Source organism: Chlorocebus sabaeus, chromosome 19, assembly GCF_047675955.1.
Source record: "Chlorocebus sabaeus isolate Y175 chromosome 19, mChlSab1.0.hap1, whole genome shotgun sequence".
NCBI classification, from domain to species: Eukaryota; Metazoa; Chordata; class Mammalia; order Primates; family Cercopithecidae; genus Chlorocebus; species Chlorocebus sabaeus.
In genome coordinates, this window is record NC_132922.1 from 9,152,511 (window position 1) to 9,169,277 (window position 16,767).

The 16,767-nt window shown below is 49.2% G+C and overlaps 2 protein-coding genes across 2 annotated transcripts in view; both read right to left on the minus strand.

Moving 5' to 3' along the window:
• The window catches only part of MEI1 (meiotic double-stranded break formation protein 1), a 97,834-nt gene extending 91,449 nt beyond the window's left edge, over positions 1–6,385 (minus strand). The window contains exons 1-3 of the mRNA XM_007975927.3: positions 6,160–6,385; positions 1,306–1,429; positions 204–254 (exon numbers count right to left, since the gene is read on the minus strand). Of these exons, the coding sequence (XP_007974118.2) occupies positions 204–254; positions 1,306–1,429; positions 6,160–6,333 (349 nt within the window). The 5' untranslated portion in view covers positions 6,334–6,385. The remainder of the gene's footprint in view (positions 1–203; positions 255–1,305; positions 1,430–6,159) is intronic.
• Positions 6,386–8,201: 1,816 nt separating this feature from the next.
• LOC103223392 (chromosome 19 C22orf46 homolog) lies at positions 8,202–16,765 on the minus strand. Its single transcript, XM_073006675.1, has 4 exons — positions 16,401–16,765; positions 15,142–15,201; positions 12,497–12,885; positions 8,202–12,410 (listed from the first exon to the last, which is right to left on the minus strand). The coding sequence occupies exon 4, from the start codon at positions 12,346–12,348 to the stop codon at positions 8,248–8,250; it is 4,101 nt and encodes a 1,366-aa protein (XP_072862776.1). The 5' UTR covers positions 12,349–12,410; positions 12,497–12,885; positions 15,142–15,201; positions 16,401–16,765; the 3' UTR covers positions 8,202–8,247.
• Positions 16,766–16,767: the final 2 nt, after the last annotated feature.

Genomic DNA, 16,767 nt, shown 5'->3' on the forward strand with positions numbered 1-16,767 from the left:
GGCCACTGCACTCCAGCCTGGGCGACAGAGACTCTGTCTCAGAAAAAAAAGAAAAAACAACAACAACAAAGAAACAAATGTTGAATTAGTGATTGAAAACTAATGGAGCTCCTCTTAATTTCGCCAAAGTCTCAGGTAACCAGAGCTGCAATTCAGACTAATACTTTCATCTTCAAGTGCTAGATACAATGGTTTCAACTTACCTTCAATACAGAGGTCTGTCACGCTCCCATCTTCCACACTGTGTAACAGTCCTTGGAGCAGAGGGAAGTAAGAAAGGGGTGGTTAGGCAGGGCACGGTGGCACATACCTGTATCCCAGCAATTTGGGAGGCCAAGGTGGCAGATTACCTGAGGTCAGGAGTTCAACAAAAGCCTGACCAATATGGCGAAACCCCGTTTCTACTAAAAATACAAAACTTAGCCAGGAGTAGTGGCCTGTGCCTATAGTCCCAGCTACTCGGGAGGCTGAGGTAGGAGAATTGCTTGAACCCAGGAGGCAGAGATTCCAGTGAACTGAGCCTGTGCGACAGAGTGAGACTGTCTCAAAAAAAAAAAAAAAAAAGGAGTGGTTAACAGTTCTCTTCAAAGAGAAATAGACCCATGCAGGCACACTGTAATTTGTAAGTCTAAAAGCAGCTATAAACAATGTTCCAACTAAATTCTACTCTCAGCACCAAACACTTTGACTTTCAATGACCTGCCCATGCTTTAAAAAGATAATTGGCCAGGCTGGACTGCAGAGTCCTATACTGGACTCTTTGAAGATTTTTTTTTTGAGATGGAGTCTTGCTCTGTCACCCAGACGAGTGCAATGGCACGAACTAGTCTCACTGCAACCTCCGCCTTCAGGGTTCAAGCAATTCTCATGCCTCAGCCTCCTGAGTAGCTGGGACTACAGCCACATGCCACCACACGGAGCTAATTTTTGTATTTTTAGTAGAGACAGGGGTTTTACCATGTTGACCAGGCTGGTCTCTAACTCCTGACCTCAAGTGATCTACCCACCTCAGCCTCCCAAAGTGTTGGGACTACAGGCATGAGCCACCATGCCTGGCCAACATTTCCCATTTTCATCTTCTTACTTTTACTAACTTCTTGGCTCTAGTAAAGTCAGTTACTGTAAAATGCATCTTGGATCTTAGAAAAGGGGCCATTTCCACATCATTATGACAAAACAATTTGCTAATAAAGTTTTACAATACAAAAAATCTAAATCATCTAAGATCATTTTTCCAAGACCTCCAAAAGCAGATATACATACTATACATTCAAAACTCATATCAAATTTCCCTCCTAATCTTACCAAAAAGCACGCTTATGAAGCGGATGCAGACTCTCTGATCCTGAGACACCAGTTGCGTGACCAGGGAGGTGTGCCTCACGAGGGCATCTTGGAAGCAAGACAACATGTGCTTCTTGCGCAACAACTTGAAGCAAATGAATAAAAATATTCAATAGTAACCAAATCTTGGCTATTCTGAATCCAACAACCATAATTTCCAAATACAATTACAGGATGATACCGGAGAGATCATTTAAACTATGGCGAGACCTATACTCCTTCAAGGGAGGTTGGAACAGGGTATCATTTACACAGAGGAATCCATGTGTTTATACAGAAGATTATACATGAGCTAAGGTTCCTAATGCCCTACATTTACATAGCAATTTATTTTTCACAAATCACTTTTGTCCACCAGCTCATTTAAGCCTAACAAGTTGGTGAAGAAAGCAAAAATAGGCCAGGCGCAGTGGCTCACGCCTGTAATCCCAGCACTTTGGGAGGCCAAGAAAGGCGGATCACGAGGTCAGGAGATCGAGACCATCCTGGCTAACACAGTGAAACCCCATCTCTACTAAAAATACAAAAAACATTAGCCGGTGTGGTGGCGGGCACTTGTAGTCCCAGCTACTCAGGAGACTGAGTCAGGAGAATGGCGTGAACCCGGGAGGCGGAGCTTGCAGTAAGCTGAGACTGCGCCACCACACTCCAGTCTGCGCGACAGAGCGAGACTCCATCTCAAAAAAAAAAAAAAAAAAAAAGCAAGCAAGCAAAAATAGAGGCTGGATGCAGTGATTCACACCTGTAATCTCAGCACCTTAGGAGGCCAAGGTAGGCAGATCACGAGGTCAAGAGTTCAAGACCAGCCCGGCGAACATGGTGAAACCCCATCTCAACTAAAAATAAAAAAAAATTACCCGGGCATGGTGGCAGGTGCCTGTAATCCCAGGGAGGCGGAGGTTGCAGTGAGCCGAGATAGCGCCATTGCACTCCAGCCTGGGGGACAAGAGTGAGACTTCGTCTCAAAAAAAAAGAATGAAAAGTGTGGCTTTTCAAAGGCCGGGCATGGTGGCTTAGGCCTGTAATCCCAACATTTTGGGAGGCCGAGGTGGGCGGATCACCTGAGGATGGGAGTTCAAAACCAGCCTGACCAACGTGGAGAAACCTGATCTCTACTAAAAGTACAAAATTAGCCGGGTGTGGTGGCATATGCCTATACCCCCAACTAATTGGGAGGCTGAGGCAGGAGAATCGCTTGAATCCAGGAGGGGAGGTTGTGGTGAGCAAAGATCGCGCACCACTGCACTTCAGCCTGGACAACAAGAGCAAAACTCCGTATAAAAAAGAAAAAGAAAGAAAGAAAGAAAAGTGTGTTCAAGCCAGGTGTGGTGGCTCACACCTGTAATCCCAGCACTTTCGGAGGCCAAGGTGGGTGGCTCACCTGAGGTCAGGCGTTCAAGACCAGCCTGGCCAACATGGTGAAATCTCTTCTCTACTAAAAATACAAAAATTAGCTGTGCATGGTGGCAGGTGCCTGTAATCCCAGCTACTCAGGAGGCTGAGGCAAAAGAATCGCTTGAACCCGGGAGGCGGAGGTTGCGGTGATCCAAGATTGCGCCATTGCACTCCAGACTGGGCAACAAGAGTCAAACTCCATCTCAAAAGAAAAGTGTGCTCAATAAAAGGTAGAAGTTGCATCTCTTATTGCTTCTCATCTGTGCTACTGTAAGGCTCCTGTTTTTCCTTCACCAATTCATCCTACATAATAGATTAAGGTAGTGATCTATGAGCTACTCAAAAAATCCTAATAACTCCCCTTCATCTGACAGATTATGTTCAAGCTCCTTAGCTGGGTTTCAAACTCTTCAAATAACTGTCCTCAACCTGTCTCTCCAATCTCATCTCTTTCAATTTCCCTTCAAACACTCTGATTATCCCCAAAACCCATCCTTATAATACCTACCTCCTGGGATAATCAGCCTCCCACTTCCTCTGGTCCAAATCTCACCCATCTTCTTAAACCTAATTTGAATGCTTCCTCCTATAAGAACCCTTTCCTAATTCCTCTCCTTACCCTGAACAGCACTTGACCACAAACATGTTCATTCTTCTAAGTTCCAAATAACATGTTATCTTATTTTCTCCCCGCTGCACTGTCTTACTCATCTCTGATTTATTGTCCAAGAAAAGCAGCCTCAGAATTTCCATCCTTAATGAAAATTCAGAGGTTATTAGCTAGTTTCCGAGTTCCCAGAGCACAGTGTGGGGATTCCTAAGGGTGCCTAAAACACTTTCCAGGGGTCCACAATAACAAAAATATTTTCATATAATATTAAAATGTTCTTAGTCTTCCTCACTTTTTTTCCATGTTGGCCAGGCTGCTCTTGAACTCCTGGCCTCGTGATCCAACCACCTCGGCCTCCCAAAGTGCTGGGATTACAGGTGTGAGTCACTGGACCTGGCCCAGCCTTTCTCATTCTTATTCTCCCACAAGTGTACAGTGGAGTTTTTGAGACTACATGACATGACATCACAACAGACTGAATTCAGAAATAGATAAAAATCCAGCTGTTTGGCTGGGTGTGGTGGCTCACATCGGTAATCCCAGCACTTTGGGAGGTCGAGGCAGGCAGATCACCTGAGGTTGCGAGTTCAAGACCAATCTGACCAACATGGAGAAACCCAATCTCTACTAAAAACACAAAATTAGCCGGGTGTGGTGGCACATGCCTGTAATCCCAGCTACTTGGGAGGCTGAGGCATGAGAATCGCTTGAACCTGGTAGGCAGAAGTTGCAGTGAGGCAAGATCGCACCATTGCACTCCAGCCTGGGCAACAAGAGTGAAACTCCATCTCAAAAAAATGAGTAAGTAAATAAATCAATCCAGCTGTGTTTAAGAGAGACAGGGTCTTGCTCTTGTCCAAGAAGGTATGCCGTGACTTGATCATCGCTCAATGCAGTCTTGAACTCCTGGGCTTGAGTGATCCTTCCACCTCTGCCTCCCAAAGCAGTGGGATTACAGGCCTGAGCCACTGTGCCTGGCCAACCTGTCTTCAATTAAAGCAACTTGCAAAAATGTAAAACAAAGCCACTCCTGTCACTATCTTTCTTGTTTTGAGAAATACAGTTATTTACTTTTTTTTAATTACTAATGCCACAGGACCGTACACTTAAAAAGATCTAAAAACAAACTGTATGTTATCTATATTTTGCCACAATAAAAAATTACTTATGGGCCAGGCACAGTGGCTCATACCTGTAATCCCAGCACTTTGGGAGGCCAAGGCAAGGGGATCACTGCTTGAGTCCAGGAGTTTTGAGACCAGCCTGGGCAACATAGTGAGACCCAGTCTCAAAAAACAATAAAAAGTTACCTGGGCATGGTGGTGCACACCTGTAGTCTCAGCTACTTATAAGGCCGAGTTAGGAGGATTGCTTGAGCCCAGGACATCAAGGCTGCAGTGAGCTATGATCACACCACTGCACTCTAGCCTGGGCAACAGGGCAAAACCCTGTCTCGGCAAAAAAAAAAAAAAAAAAAAAAAAAAAAAACCACAAAATTTGTTAATATATAATGAATGTGCTATTCCTTCTAAATAAATAAAACTTTAAATTTTGTTTTTATGTCTAATACAGTAAATATCAATGGACAGACCAAGTGTGGTGGCTCACGCCTGTAATCCCAGCACTTTGGGAGGCTTAGGTGGGCAGATCACAAGGTCAGGAGTTCAAAACCAACCTGGCCAACATGGTGAAACCCCATCTCTACTAAAAATACAAAACCTAGCTGGGCATGGAGGCACATGCCTGTAATCCCAGCTACTCAGGAGGCTGGAGCAAGAGAATTGCTTGAACCTGGGAGGTGGAGGTTGCAGTGAGGGGAGATCACACCACTGCACTCCAACCTGGGTGACAGAGTGAGACTCCATCTCAAAAAAAAAAAAAAAATCACTGGATATAACCCATATAAACAAAAGCTCTTTGGGGTCAATAGTTTGTAAGGGTGTGAAGGTATCCTGAGATAAAATCATCAAAATCAGCCAGGCACAGTGGCTCATGCCTGTAATCCCAGCACTTTGGGAGGCCGAGGCGGGTGGATCACCTGAGGTCGGGAGTTCAAGACCAGCCTAAGATGGGGAAACCCTTTATCTACTAAAAATACAAAATTAGCCAGGTGTAGTAATGCATGCCTGTAATCCCAGTACTCGGGAGGCTGAGGCAGGAGAATCGCTTGAACCCGGGAGGCCGAGGTTGCAGTGAGCAGAGATGGCGCCACTGCACTCCAGCCTGGGCTATAGAGTGAAACTCCATCTCAAGACAAACAAACAAAACTACTTCATTGCAAACACAGGTAGCGTTCACCCCACTTCTGCCCGGCTGTAACCTGTCCCCTCGGAGCCCAGACGGGCCCTCCTCCGATTCACACCCCGACAGCTGAAGAGAATGAGGAGCAGCCGTCGCGCGCGCTCCTAGCCCGCAGGTGAGCGGGGGCTGAAATGGCGGGAGCCTGAGCTAAGGCCGAATTCCCAGGAAATGGAGGCAGGGGCAGCAAAGGGAAGGAGCCAGAAGGCAGAGGGTGGGAAGGCGTGTCCCTGAGGCTGGGTGAGGTTCTGGGGGATCCGGATTCCCGCCCTTTCAGGCGCAGAGCCGGGTGGGCAGGGCTCCCCCGAGGCCAGCAGACCCGCCTGGGGCTGAGGCGCCCGCGAAGCCACTGCGGCTGGGTCCCGGATGGGCTGACTGAGAGGAGAGTGAACACAGCGCGGGGGCTCGGTTTCGCGTCGGGTTCACCAGAGCGGGTCTGGCGAGGGCCCGGCGGCGTTTGCTGAGGGAAATGCCCAAACCCAGGTCTTCCGAAGGAAAGGCTCCATCCGCACCGACACGCCGGGCTCCGGCAGCAGCTCCAGCGCGCAGGCCAGGCACAGGCGGGGGGTCACGGGCAGCAGCCAGCGCGGGTCGTGCCGGTAATGGACCCTCTCGAAGAGCAGCGCCGCCTCTTCCTCCCTCCTGGGCGCGGGAGTGCCCACCGTCGCCGCTTCCCTCGCAGCCATCTCCTCGCCTGCGCTCAACTGAGGCGGCACTTTTTCCCGCGCAGACTGCACGCATGCGCATTTGGAGGACAGACCTGCGTCGGTGTGGAGTGCGCCTGCATGGACCCAGAGCGCTGCAGTCTCAGGCAAGCAGCCCTGGAGGGCGAGTGGTGGACACAAGGGCTCTGGATCGTGTCTAACTAAGCCAAAAGCAGTTTGTGCTTAGAACCCTGCAGGAATGTCTTTACCACACCCAAAGTTGAAAAGCAATTATAAAGTAGGGGACATTTGTCTTGAAAAAGGAAGGAAAGGAAGCTATTTCTACTATTTTTTATTTATTTATTTATTTATTTTATTTTATTTTTTTGAGACGGAGTCTCGCTCTGTCGCCCAGGCTGGAGTGCAGTGGCCGGATCTCAGCTCACTGCACGCTCTGCCTTCCGGGTTTACACCATTCTCCTGCCTCCGCCTCCCGAGTAGCTTGGGACTACAGGCGCCCCCCACCGGGCCTGGCTAGTTTTTTGTATTTTTTTTTTTTTTAAGTAGAGACGGGGTTTCACCATGTTAGCCAGGATGGTCTCGATCTTCTGACCTCGGGATCCGCCCGTCTCAGCCTCCCAAAGTGCTGGGATTACAGGCTTGAGCCACCGCGCCCGGCCTATTTCTACTATTTTTTAAAAGTGAAGGCCTGGCGCGGTGGCTCACGCCTGTAATCCCAGCACTTTAGGAAGCCGAGTCGGGCAGATCACGAGGTCAGGAGCTCAAGACCATGTCTCCCAACATGGTGAAACCCCATCTATACTAAAATACAAAAAATTAGCTGGGTGTGGTGGCATGGGCCTGTAATCCCAGCTACTTCGGAGGCTGAGGCGGAGAATTGCTTGAACCTGGGAGGCAGAGGTTTCAGTGAGCTGAGATTGTGCCACTGCACTCCAGCCTGGGCCACAGAGGAAGACTCCATCAAAAAAAAAAAAAAAAAAGGGAAAGTAAGTGATCTCAAGGATTTGTATCTAAAAGCAATTAGAGGCTGAGTATGTTGGCTCATGCCTGTAATCACAGCACTTTGGGAGGCCAAGGTGGGCAGATCACCTAAGGTCAGGAGTTTGAGACCAGCCTGGTCAACAAGGTGGAACCCCTGTCTCTACTAAAAATAGAAAATTTAGCCGGTGGTGGGCACCTGTAATCCCAGCTACTCAGGAGGCTGAGGCAGGAGAATCACTTGAACCTGGGAGGTGGAGGTTGCAGTGAGCCTAGATCATGCCACCGCACTCCAGCCTGGGTGACAGAGGAAGACTCTATCTCAAATAAATCAGAAGCTTGAGACCAAAAAATAAAAATAGAAGTAAAAAAAAAAATAGAGAGAGAAAGAAGTTCGAGATCAGCCTGGGCAACATGGCAAAACCCCCTCTCTACTAAAAATACAAAAATTAGCCGGGCATGGTGGCTCATGACTATAATCCCAGCTACTTGGGAGGCTGAGGCAGGAGAATCGCTTGAATCCGGGTGGTGAAGGTTACAGTGAGCCAAGATCAAGCCACTGCACTCCAGCTTGGGCCACAGAGGGAGACTCCATCTCAAAAAAAAAAAAAAAAAAAAAAAAAAAAAGTGTCCCATGCAGAGGACCACCCCTCCCCATAAGCAGCTGAAGCTTCTGGAGTATCCTGCCTCAATCAGGATTAGCCTGGGGACAGGGCAGGACAGAACCTCAGTGGACTCTACTGTGAGGAGCTGGGAGGGGAGGTGTTTCGGAGATAACCCTGGGTTGATCCACATTCCCTAAACCTTCACAACCACAGAGTGGAAGTGGCTTCTACCCCACCCACAAAGTATCCGAAACCCCAAAAGGGGGCGCTTAGAAAATGTGCCAGAGAAATCAGAACACCACAGGACCCAAATGACCAATTTATTAGAGGTTTTGCGGGGATCAGGACACTCTCAAAGCTTTTCTGATGTGTCCTGAGGACTCTGGGCCTGAGTCTGCTTTTTAAAGCCATGCTGGAAGAGAAAAAAACTCAGATGCTTCATAATACTAAACTTTTTGGAGGCTGGTGTATTCTGTGGAGCCCCATTTGGGTTCCCAGGTGCTCCCTGGCCCTGGGGACTCTCTGTCTTAGGAAGGGTGGCCCCAGTACAGCAGTGACCTCGCGGCTGAAGATCCCTCTGTGAAGCAGTGTGGTCTCCGATGCTGTCCTCCCCTGCACGTGGATCACCCACTTTGGGAAGCAGAGTAGAATCAGGTTCCCTCAGGCTCAGGTTAGGGGCCAAGTGCTGGCACTTGGTGAGCTGTGGGGACCAGGACATCTTGTTCAGAAGGGTCAGGCTCAGCTTTGCCACTGCAGAGTGGAGCCTCCCTTTGAAGCTGACAGGTTCTGCACAATGGTAGGAAGGCTGCTGCCCAGCCCCTCTGCACCCTGCAGATTCCAGGCTTCCTCTTCTCCTGTATGTGGGCTGCTGGCATTTGAGTCTGGGGGGCTTGGGGGGCTTAGAGGGCTCCCAGGATGTACATTCCTTCTTCCAGTGGGCGAGGTCTGCCCTGGAGGATGAGGTCCTCATTCTACTGGGAGCCCTTTCTGCCACCTGGGAGACCCTTGACCTGATCATTTTCCTGCCCCTGCTGTTCTCATTGGGAGGCTCTCCCACCCTTTGTAGGCCACACCAGCTCCTGGACTCCGCTGCCGGCCTGGGGATCCTGGGAGCCTGGAGCTTGGTCCTAGCAGGTGCTTCCTGGATCTCCTGTAGTTCTCTGGCGCCCCCGGGTGGCCTGACTCTCATGGCCCTTTCAGGCTGGATGGAAATGCCCATGGGCTCTGATGTGTGCAGTCTGTTGCTCTCCAGAGCTCTGGCTTGTGTAGGAAGTTTTGAGCTTTTTCTGTCTGGGCGCAGAACCCTCTGGAACCTCTCTGGGGACTTAAGGCCTGATGAGGAGCCCTGGGCCTCACAATACCTTTCCTGCTGCGCTTGGAGCTGCTGGCCTGTGTTCAGTCCAGGGAGCCTCACCCCAGCAAGGGTCAATGAGCAAGATCCTAAGAAGTTAAACAGGAAATAGGACTCCAGGATCCGCCGGGGAAGACCCCACTTCAGGTGTGCAATCCTCCTCCGCATGAGGGACTCCAGGAGCAGTCGTTTGCTCTTCTTGAGGCCTGTCCCCTTGGGCAGGATAGTGAGGGCAGTGGGAGCACCCTCCAGAGCGATGGCAGGTTCCGGGGCTGGGCCACACGGGAGACAGGGGCAAGCAGAGGGCATGCCCAAGGGAGCAGTCAGAGACAGAGGGTTTTGGGGCTGCCGAGTCAGGCTGGGGGCCTTCTCTGGATCCACCCCTTTGTCCCTTTGTCGTCTTCTCCAGGTTTCAGGTTGGGCCTGCTGGGAGACTGGACTGATTCCCACTCTGTGATCCCTGGCAGGGGTTGTGCCTTGGCTGGCCAGATGCTCTCCCTCCCCATCCACCAGCAGGAAGACTTCACCCCTGTGGGGGAAAGGATTTGTCTCAGGACAGGGGACAGAGATGAAACCATTCACAGCCACTGCCTGTTCCTGTTCCAGAGTCCCAAGTCCATAGCCAGTGAAGGCTGGAGGCCATGGTAGGCTGTGCTTCCTGCCTGTGGGCCTCTCATTCCCAGAACAGTCGACTTGGAGACTGTCTCTCACAGCATCCTCTCCTCTGACCAGATCCTTGTTTCCTCCCCTTGGTGCTTGAGGCCCTCCAACATCCTCATCTGTGCACTTTCTCTGGCTTCCTATATCCTGGAGTTCTGCAACGTCCTCAACTCCACCCTCATTCTTATTTCTTTGCCCTTGTACCTGGATCTCTTTATCAATTTCACCTCTTAACTGTCCCTGGCCATCTCCTGCAGGAGCCTGGGTCTCTGTACCATCATCACTTGTGGTCCCTCTCAGGTTTCTCTTCCCCTGTATTTGAATTTCTTCATCATTCCCACCTCCACCCTGTTCCTGGTTCTTCCACTCTGATAAACAGGTCTTTCCATTACCTTTACTTTTTAACAGTCTCTGGTTCTTTGCTCTAAGCCTCCAGTTTTTTCCCCTAAGCCTCCAGATCATTCTACCATCCTTGTTTCCAACCTCTCTCTGGTTTCTCTTCTCTGATGCTTGATTTTCTGCAACATTCTTTCCAGTCAGCTCCCAGTTCCTCCTCCCTGGTGAATGACTCCCTCCAATTTCACCATCTAACTGGTCCTCGTTCTCTCTCTTAGATCTCTGAGTCTTTACACCATCCTCACCTCCAGGTTCTCTCTGGTTTCTCTCCACTGGAGCCTGAATTTCTGTTCCATTCTCACTTCCCATCTGCTGCTGGCTCTTCCACTCTGATAAAAGGATCTTTCTACCAATATCACTTCTAAACTGACTCTGGGTTTCTTTCCCAGGTGCCCAAGTCTTTACACCATCCTCACCTCTAACTTCTCTCAGGTTTCTCTTCCTTTGTATCTGAATTTCTGTCCCATTCTCACCTCCAATCTGCTCATCTTTCTTCCATTCTGCTGAATGCGTTTCTCCATCAATTTGACTTGTTAATTTGCCCCAGTTCCCTGACTCACATGTCTGGGTATGTGCACCATCTTTGCCTCTAATATGTTCCTGATTCTTCGCCTTTGGTATGTGAATGTTTCCACTAAATTCATTTCCTAACTGACCCTGATTTTTTCCCCCAAGTTCCTGGGTCTCTTTATCATCCTCATCTTTAACCTCTCTCCTACCTAGTGACTGAATGTATGTACCATCCTCTTCTCTAAGTGGCTCATTTCTCTGAGTCTCCACATCAGTTCCACCTTTTAATTGTTCCTGGATCTCAGTCTTGGGTACCAGGATATTTGTGCCAACCTCATCTCCATCCTTTCTCTGGTCTCTCTTCTCTGATGCCTGACTTTCTGCTCTATGTTCACCTCCAATCCAGTTCTGATTCTCCCAACATAGTATCTCAAATTCTCTATAAATTTCACTTGCTACTTGTCTCTGGTTTCCCCACCATAGTGCCTGGATTATCACCCAATCCTTCTCTCTTATCTCCCTGAGCTGCTTCTTGGTAGCTATCTGGGTTTCCTTAGCATCTTCACCTCTTCTCAGGCCCTTATTTCCCCACCACACTTGAATTTCATGACTTAATTGTTTCTGGTTCTCTCCCCCAGATACTTGGGTCTTCTTAGCTTTCTTACTTCCACCTTGATCATGCTTCTCCCACCTTGGTGTCTGGATCTCTGTAACATTCCCATTTCTAATACATTCCTGTTTCCCCCAATCCAAGGCCTGGGTCTCTACACTATTCTCTTTTTTTACTTCTCTCACATTCTCCTTCCCACATGACTGGGTTTGTGCAGCATCCTGACCTCCAACCTGGTCCTTGTTTCTCCCCTCTTCTGTCTGAATTTCCACATTAGCCTCACCTTTCATCTGATCTTGTTTCTTCCACCGTGGTGTCTGGGTCTCCTCACCATTCTCATCTCCAGTCTGGCCTTGCTTCCCCAATCCTTGAGCCTGGATCTCTTCCCCATCCTCCCCTCCGGCCTCTTTCTTGGCCTTTCTCTCAAATGTCTGGGTCTCCACAGCATCCTCACTTCCATTCTTATCCTGGTTCTCCCACTCAGGTGTTTGGGTCTCTGCATCAATTTTACATCTTAACTGTTCTTGGTTCTCTCCCATATGTGCCTGGGTTTCGGGGGGATTCTTACCTCCAGCCTCCCTCTGGTTTCTATTCCGTAGTTCCTGAATGTTGGTTCTACTCTCTACTCCCATCTGGTCCTGGTTGTCCCACCCTGGTGTCAAGATCTCGCCATCAGTTTCACTTATTACTAGTCTCTGGTTTGCACACTCCAACACTTTAGTCTCTGCATCACCCTCCATTCCAATGTCTACTGGGAACTGCTCCCCAGATGCCTGGATTTCTGAAGCATCCTCCCGTCTACTCCCTGTCTGGTTCATCCACCTTGCAGCCTGGGTCTGTCTACTATCCTCTCTGCCTGCTGTCTGGTTTTTACCCCCTGGTTCCCAGGCCTCTGGTGGACAGTCCCAAGATTTCCAAGTGCACATTCTCAGTGTTTGGTGGGAAGGATCAGACAGGAGCTCTCTGGGACAGAACTGCAGCCTCTGAGCTGAAAGTAAGTTTGGAAGAGAGGTGGTTAAGGTCATCGAGTTGGGGTGAGACCTCATGCTGATGACAGACTCCAGTGACACCAACCTTTCCTGTGAGTGAAGCAACAGCTGCTCCATCTCTTGACACATATCTAAGGCAGGGCGAGTCTGACCATCACGGAGACACCAAGGCACCTGCCACGCTTTCCAGGAACTATCCTGAGGCAGTAGACAGGTGTTTGAAATGGAAGTAGTACAAAAGATGGGCTGAGAGTAGGTGTGGACACCTGAAGGTGGGCCTGGACATGGGTGCTGTAGAGAGAGCAGGTTCTGGGCCCATGATTCCTGGAGGCTCCTCCGGTATCCCCATCTCTGCCTTTGTGCCCATTGTTGAGAACCTAGGCCCCTGGACTTTCCAGGACTGAAGAATTTAGGAGTCAGCTCGAAGACAGTTTCGCACCTCATGGAGGGCACTGCCCGTTTCTGCAGTGGCACCTGTAGGTGAGAACAGAGAAGCAAAATCCTTGAACACATAATAATTTGCATAATCCACACAGACAGAATAGTCAGGGAAGGCTTCTTGGAGGAAGTGACATTTGACTGGAGACCTGAATGAAATAAAGGGTAAACCAAGTGACATCTGAAGAAAGAGCGTTGTAGGCAGAGGAGACATTAACTACAAAGGCTTGAGGATGGAACAAAATTACGTGTACAGGAACAGCAAAGAAGACCGTGTGGCCAGAATGGAACCAATAACGAGGAGAGTACTGGGAGATAAGATTGGAGACAAACACAGGACAGATTACGCTGGTCCTTAGAGTCATGATTAGGAATGTGAATTTTATTATGAGTTTGACGAATAATATAAGTACAGGAGCCACTGCAGGGTTTTGAGCAGCTAAGTGCTACGTTCTGTTTCCAAAAGTTTGTTCTGATGGCAGGGCATGGTGACTCATGTCTGTAATCCCAGCACTTTGGGAGGCCAAGATGGGTGGATCACTTGAGGTCAGGAGTTCCAGACCAGCCTAGCCAACATGCCGAAACCCCATCTCTACTAAAAATACAAAAATTAGCCGACCATCGTGGTGCATGCCTGTAATCCCAGCTACTCAGTAGGCTGAGGTACAAGAATTGCTTGGACCCAAGAGGTGGAAGTTGCAGTGAGCCAAGATCACGCCACTGCAGTCCAGCCTGGGTGACAGAGCGAGACTCCATCTGAAAAAAAAAAAAACAAATCCACAGAGTCGGCCAGGCGTGGTGGCTCACACCTGTAATCCCAACACTTTGGGAGGCGAAGGTGGGTGGATCACTTGAGGTCAGGAGTTTGAGACCAGCCGGGCCAACATGGTGAAACCCTGTGTCTACTAAAAATACAACAATTAGCTGTGTGTGGTGGCACATGCCTGTAATCCCAGCTACTAGGGAGGTTGAGGCAGGAGAATCGCTTGAACCTGGGAGGCAGAGGTTGCTGTGAGCCAAGATCGCACCACTGGACTTTAGCCTGGGCCACAGAGCAAGACTCCATCTCAAAAAAAAAAAAAAAGAAAGAAAGAAATCTGCAGAGGTGGCCGGGAGCAGTGGTGGCCGCCAAGGCAGACGGATCACATGAGGATGGGAGTTTGAGACCAGCATGACTAACATGAAGAAACCTCATCTCTACTAAAAATACAAAATTAGCTGGGTGTGGTGGTGCATGCCTGTAATCCCAGCTACTCAGGAGGCTGAGGCAGGAGAATTGCTTGAACTTGGGAGGTGGAGGTTGAGGTAGGCTGAGATTGCACCATTGCACTCCAGCCTGGGCAACAAGAGCAAAACTCCATCTCAAAAAAAAAAAAAAAAAAAAGAAGAAAAGGAAATCCGCAGAGTTGTGACTGCAAACTTCTGGGCTGCTGGTAATTATTTGTTTCTTAATCTGCATGCTACAAACTGATGTATTCAATTTGTGAAAATTTACGATCTACATACTTGTAATTTGTGTGTGTGTATTATCCTTGGGCCAATTTTTTTTTTTTTTTAAGAGAGAAAAAAGAGGCCAGGCGCAGTGGCTCATGTCTGTAATCCCAGCACTTTGGGAGGCTGAGGCGGGCAGATCACGAGGTCAGGAGCTTGAGACCAGCTTGGCCAACATAGTTAAACCCTGTCTCTACTAAAAATACAAAAAAAAAAAAAAAAATTAGCTGGGTGTGGTGGCAGGTCCCTGTAATCCTAGGTACTCGGGAGGCTGAGGCAGGAGAATCACTTGAACCAGGGAGGCAGAGGTTGCAGCGAACCAAGATCACACCACTGCACACCAGCCCAGGCAACAGTGTGAGACTCTGTCTCAGAAAAAAAAAAAGAGAGAGAGAGAAAGGAGAAGTCCATTCTGGTGACTGTATGGAGGATAGGCTGTTGTTGCATAAGAGAAGCAGTAAGAACCGGGCAGAAGGCTGTTGCTATGGTCCAAGTGAGACATGATGGTGTCTCTGCCCAGGAAGGTGTGGTGTGGTTGGGAGAAGTGATCAGATCTGAGATACAATTTGCAAGTATAGCCCCTGGGACTTGCAGATGGATTGAATGTGTGGAGTGAGGGAAAGAGAGGAGCTCAGGGTGACTTCTGGGTTTGGGGCTTGGCCGATGCTCTCCCCGAGCAGCCTGAGTTTCCCTCTGATTCATTTCTGGTACACCAGCCATAAAACAAGGTCCTTGTAACAAGTGACAGAGACAATCATGGTGCTGAGGGAAGGAGGGTGAAAGTGTATGGGGCCCACTCACCTTGATGACATTCCTTGTGCTGAAGCGGGTCCTGGTGACCTGGTGCCAATAGTGCCGGACCTGCCAGATCAGAAAGAGGCAGAGGACAAGCAGGTTGCCACAGCACTGAGGGTCCCTACAGCTGTGATCCTGGGAAAGCAGGCCGTGCACTGGCTCCCACTCAGGGCCATGGAATGGCCCCACCACGGCACAGGCACCCAACAGTGACAACAACATGGCAAAGTTTAGACCAGGCAGATGGTGGTGGGAGCTAGGGGGCAGACCTGGCACATCTGATGCAGCCAGCTGCAGTAGGATAGCTGCCACCTCATAGCACCCCTGTCACTGAGGCCACCTCACAAAGCGGGCTGATGCCCTATCCTCAACTCTGACCCTGGTGCCAGGGCTGGCTAGCATGCTCTTGGTGCAGGTAAGGACAGTATTGGGGAATTGCTCAAAAGTAATTAAGAGGAAGAACTTGTTTTAAACAACCCCATCCTCTGGAATGAAGAGATTAAGTTCCCTGAATGTGTGATGGGGTTATATAACCTGCGGTCTGCTTGATTTCTTTCTTCCTATGAGATACTTGGATCTGCCTGTCCTTCTATCTATTATCAAACATTTAATAAACACTGTATTGAATACATGTATTATTGTTTAACCACTCAGCATCCCTTTCTCGTTGCTTGCAGTATCCTGATTTCCCGTGGGGTAATTACTTTTCCCATCTTAGGATCAGTGTTGGTGGGAAAATAAATGCTACCCTGAAGACTCTTTTACCCAAAGGTTCTATTCAAAATAAGTATCTGAGCGGGCAGGGACGTCAGCCAATCATAATGAGCCAGGACTTAACCGTTTAGTGGCTGAATTTTTTGTTTTTTTTCAGACCGAGTTTTGCTCTTGTTGCCCAGGCTGGAGTGCAATGGCGCAATCTCTGCTCACTGCAACTTCCGCCTCCCAGGTTCAAGCAATTCTCCCGCCTCAACCTGCCGAGTAGCTGGGATTACAGGCATGCGCCACCACGCCCGGCTAATTTTATATTTTTAGTAGAGACAGGGGTTTCTCCGTGTTGGTCAGGCTGGTCTCGAACTCTCAACCTCAGGTGATCTGCTCGCCTCAGCTTCCCAAAGTGCTGGGATCACAAGCGTGAGCCACCGCGCCCGGCCTTCTTTTGTCTTTTTGTTTTTTTGGGTGTTTTTTTTTTTTTTTTTTTGGTCTTTGAGTCTCGCTCTGTTGCCCCAGCAGGAGTGCTGGAGTGCAGTGGCACGATCTCAGCTCACTGCAGCCTCCACCCCTGGGGTTCAAGCGATTCTCCTGCTTCAGCCTCCCAAGTAGCTGAGTTTGCAGACGCCCGCCACCACGCCTGGCTAATTTTTGTATTTTTAGTAGAGACGGGGTTTCGCCATGTTGGCCAGGCTGGTCTTGAACTCCTGTCCTCAAGTGATCCGCCCACCTCGGCCTCCCAAAGTGCTAGGATTACAGGCATAAGCCACTGCGACCGACTGGTGGGTTATTTTTTGAATCTTTAATTCATTGTTTCTGCCAATAATTTGTACTGGACAGCTCATAAGAACGCCAAAGTACGTTCCTTCATCAACACAGAGCCAGTTTCCGCGCCAGTGCCCCGTAGGGGGCGGGGCCCGCTAG

Excerpts from the sequence above, each read along its gene's own strand:
- LOC103223392 (XM_073006675.1), bottom strand. The coding sequence starts at position 12,348 with ATGTGCACTTGGAAATCTTGGGACTGTCCACCAGAGGCCTGGGAACCA.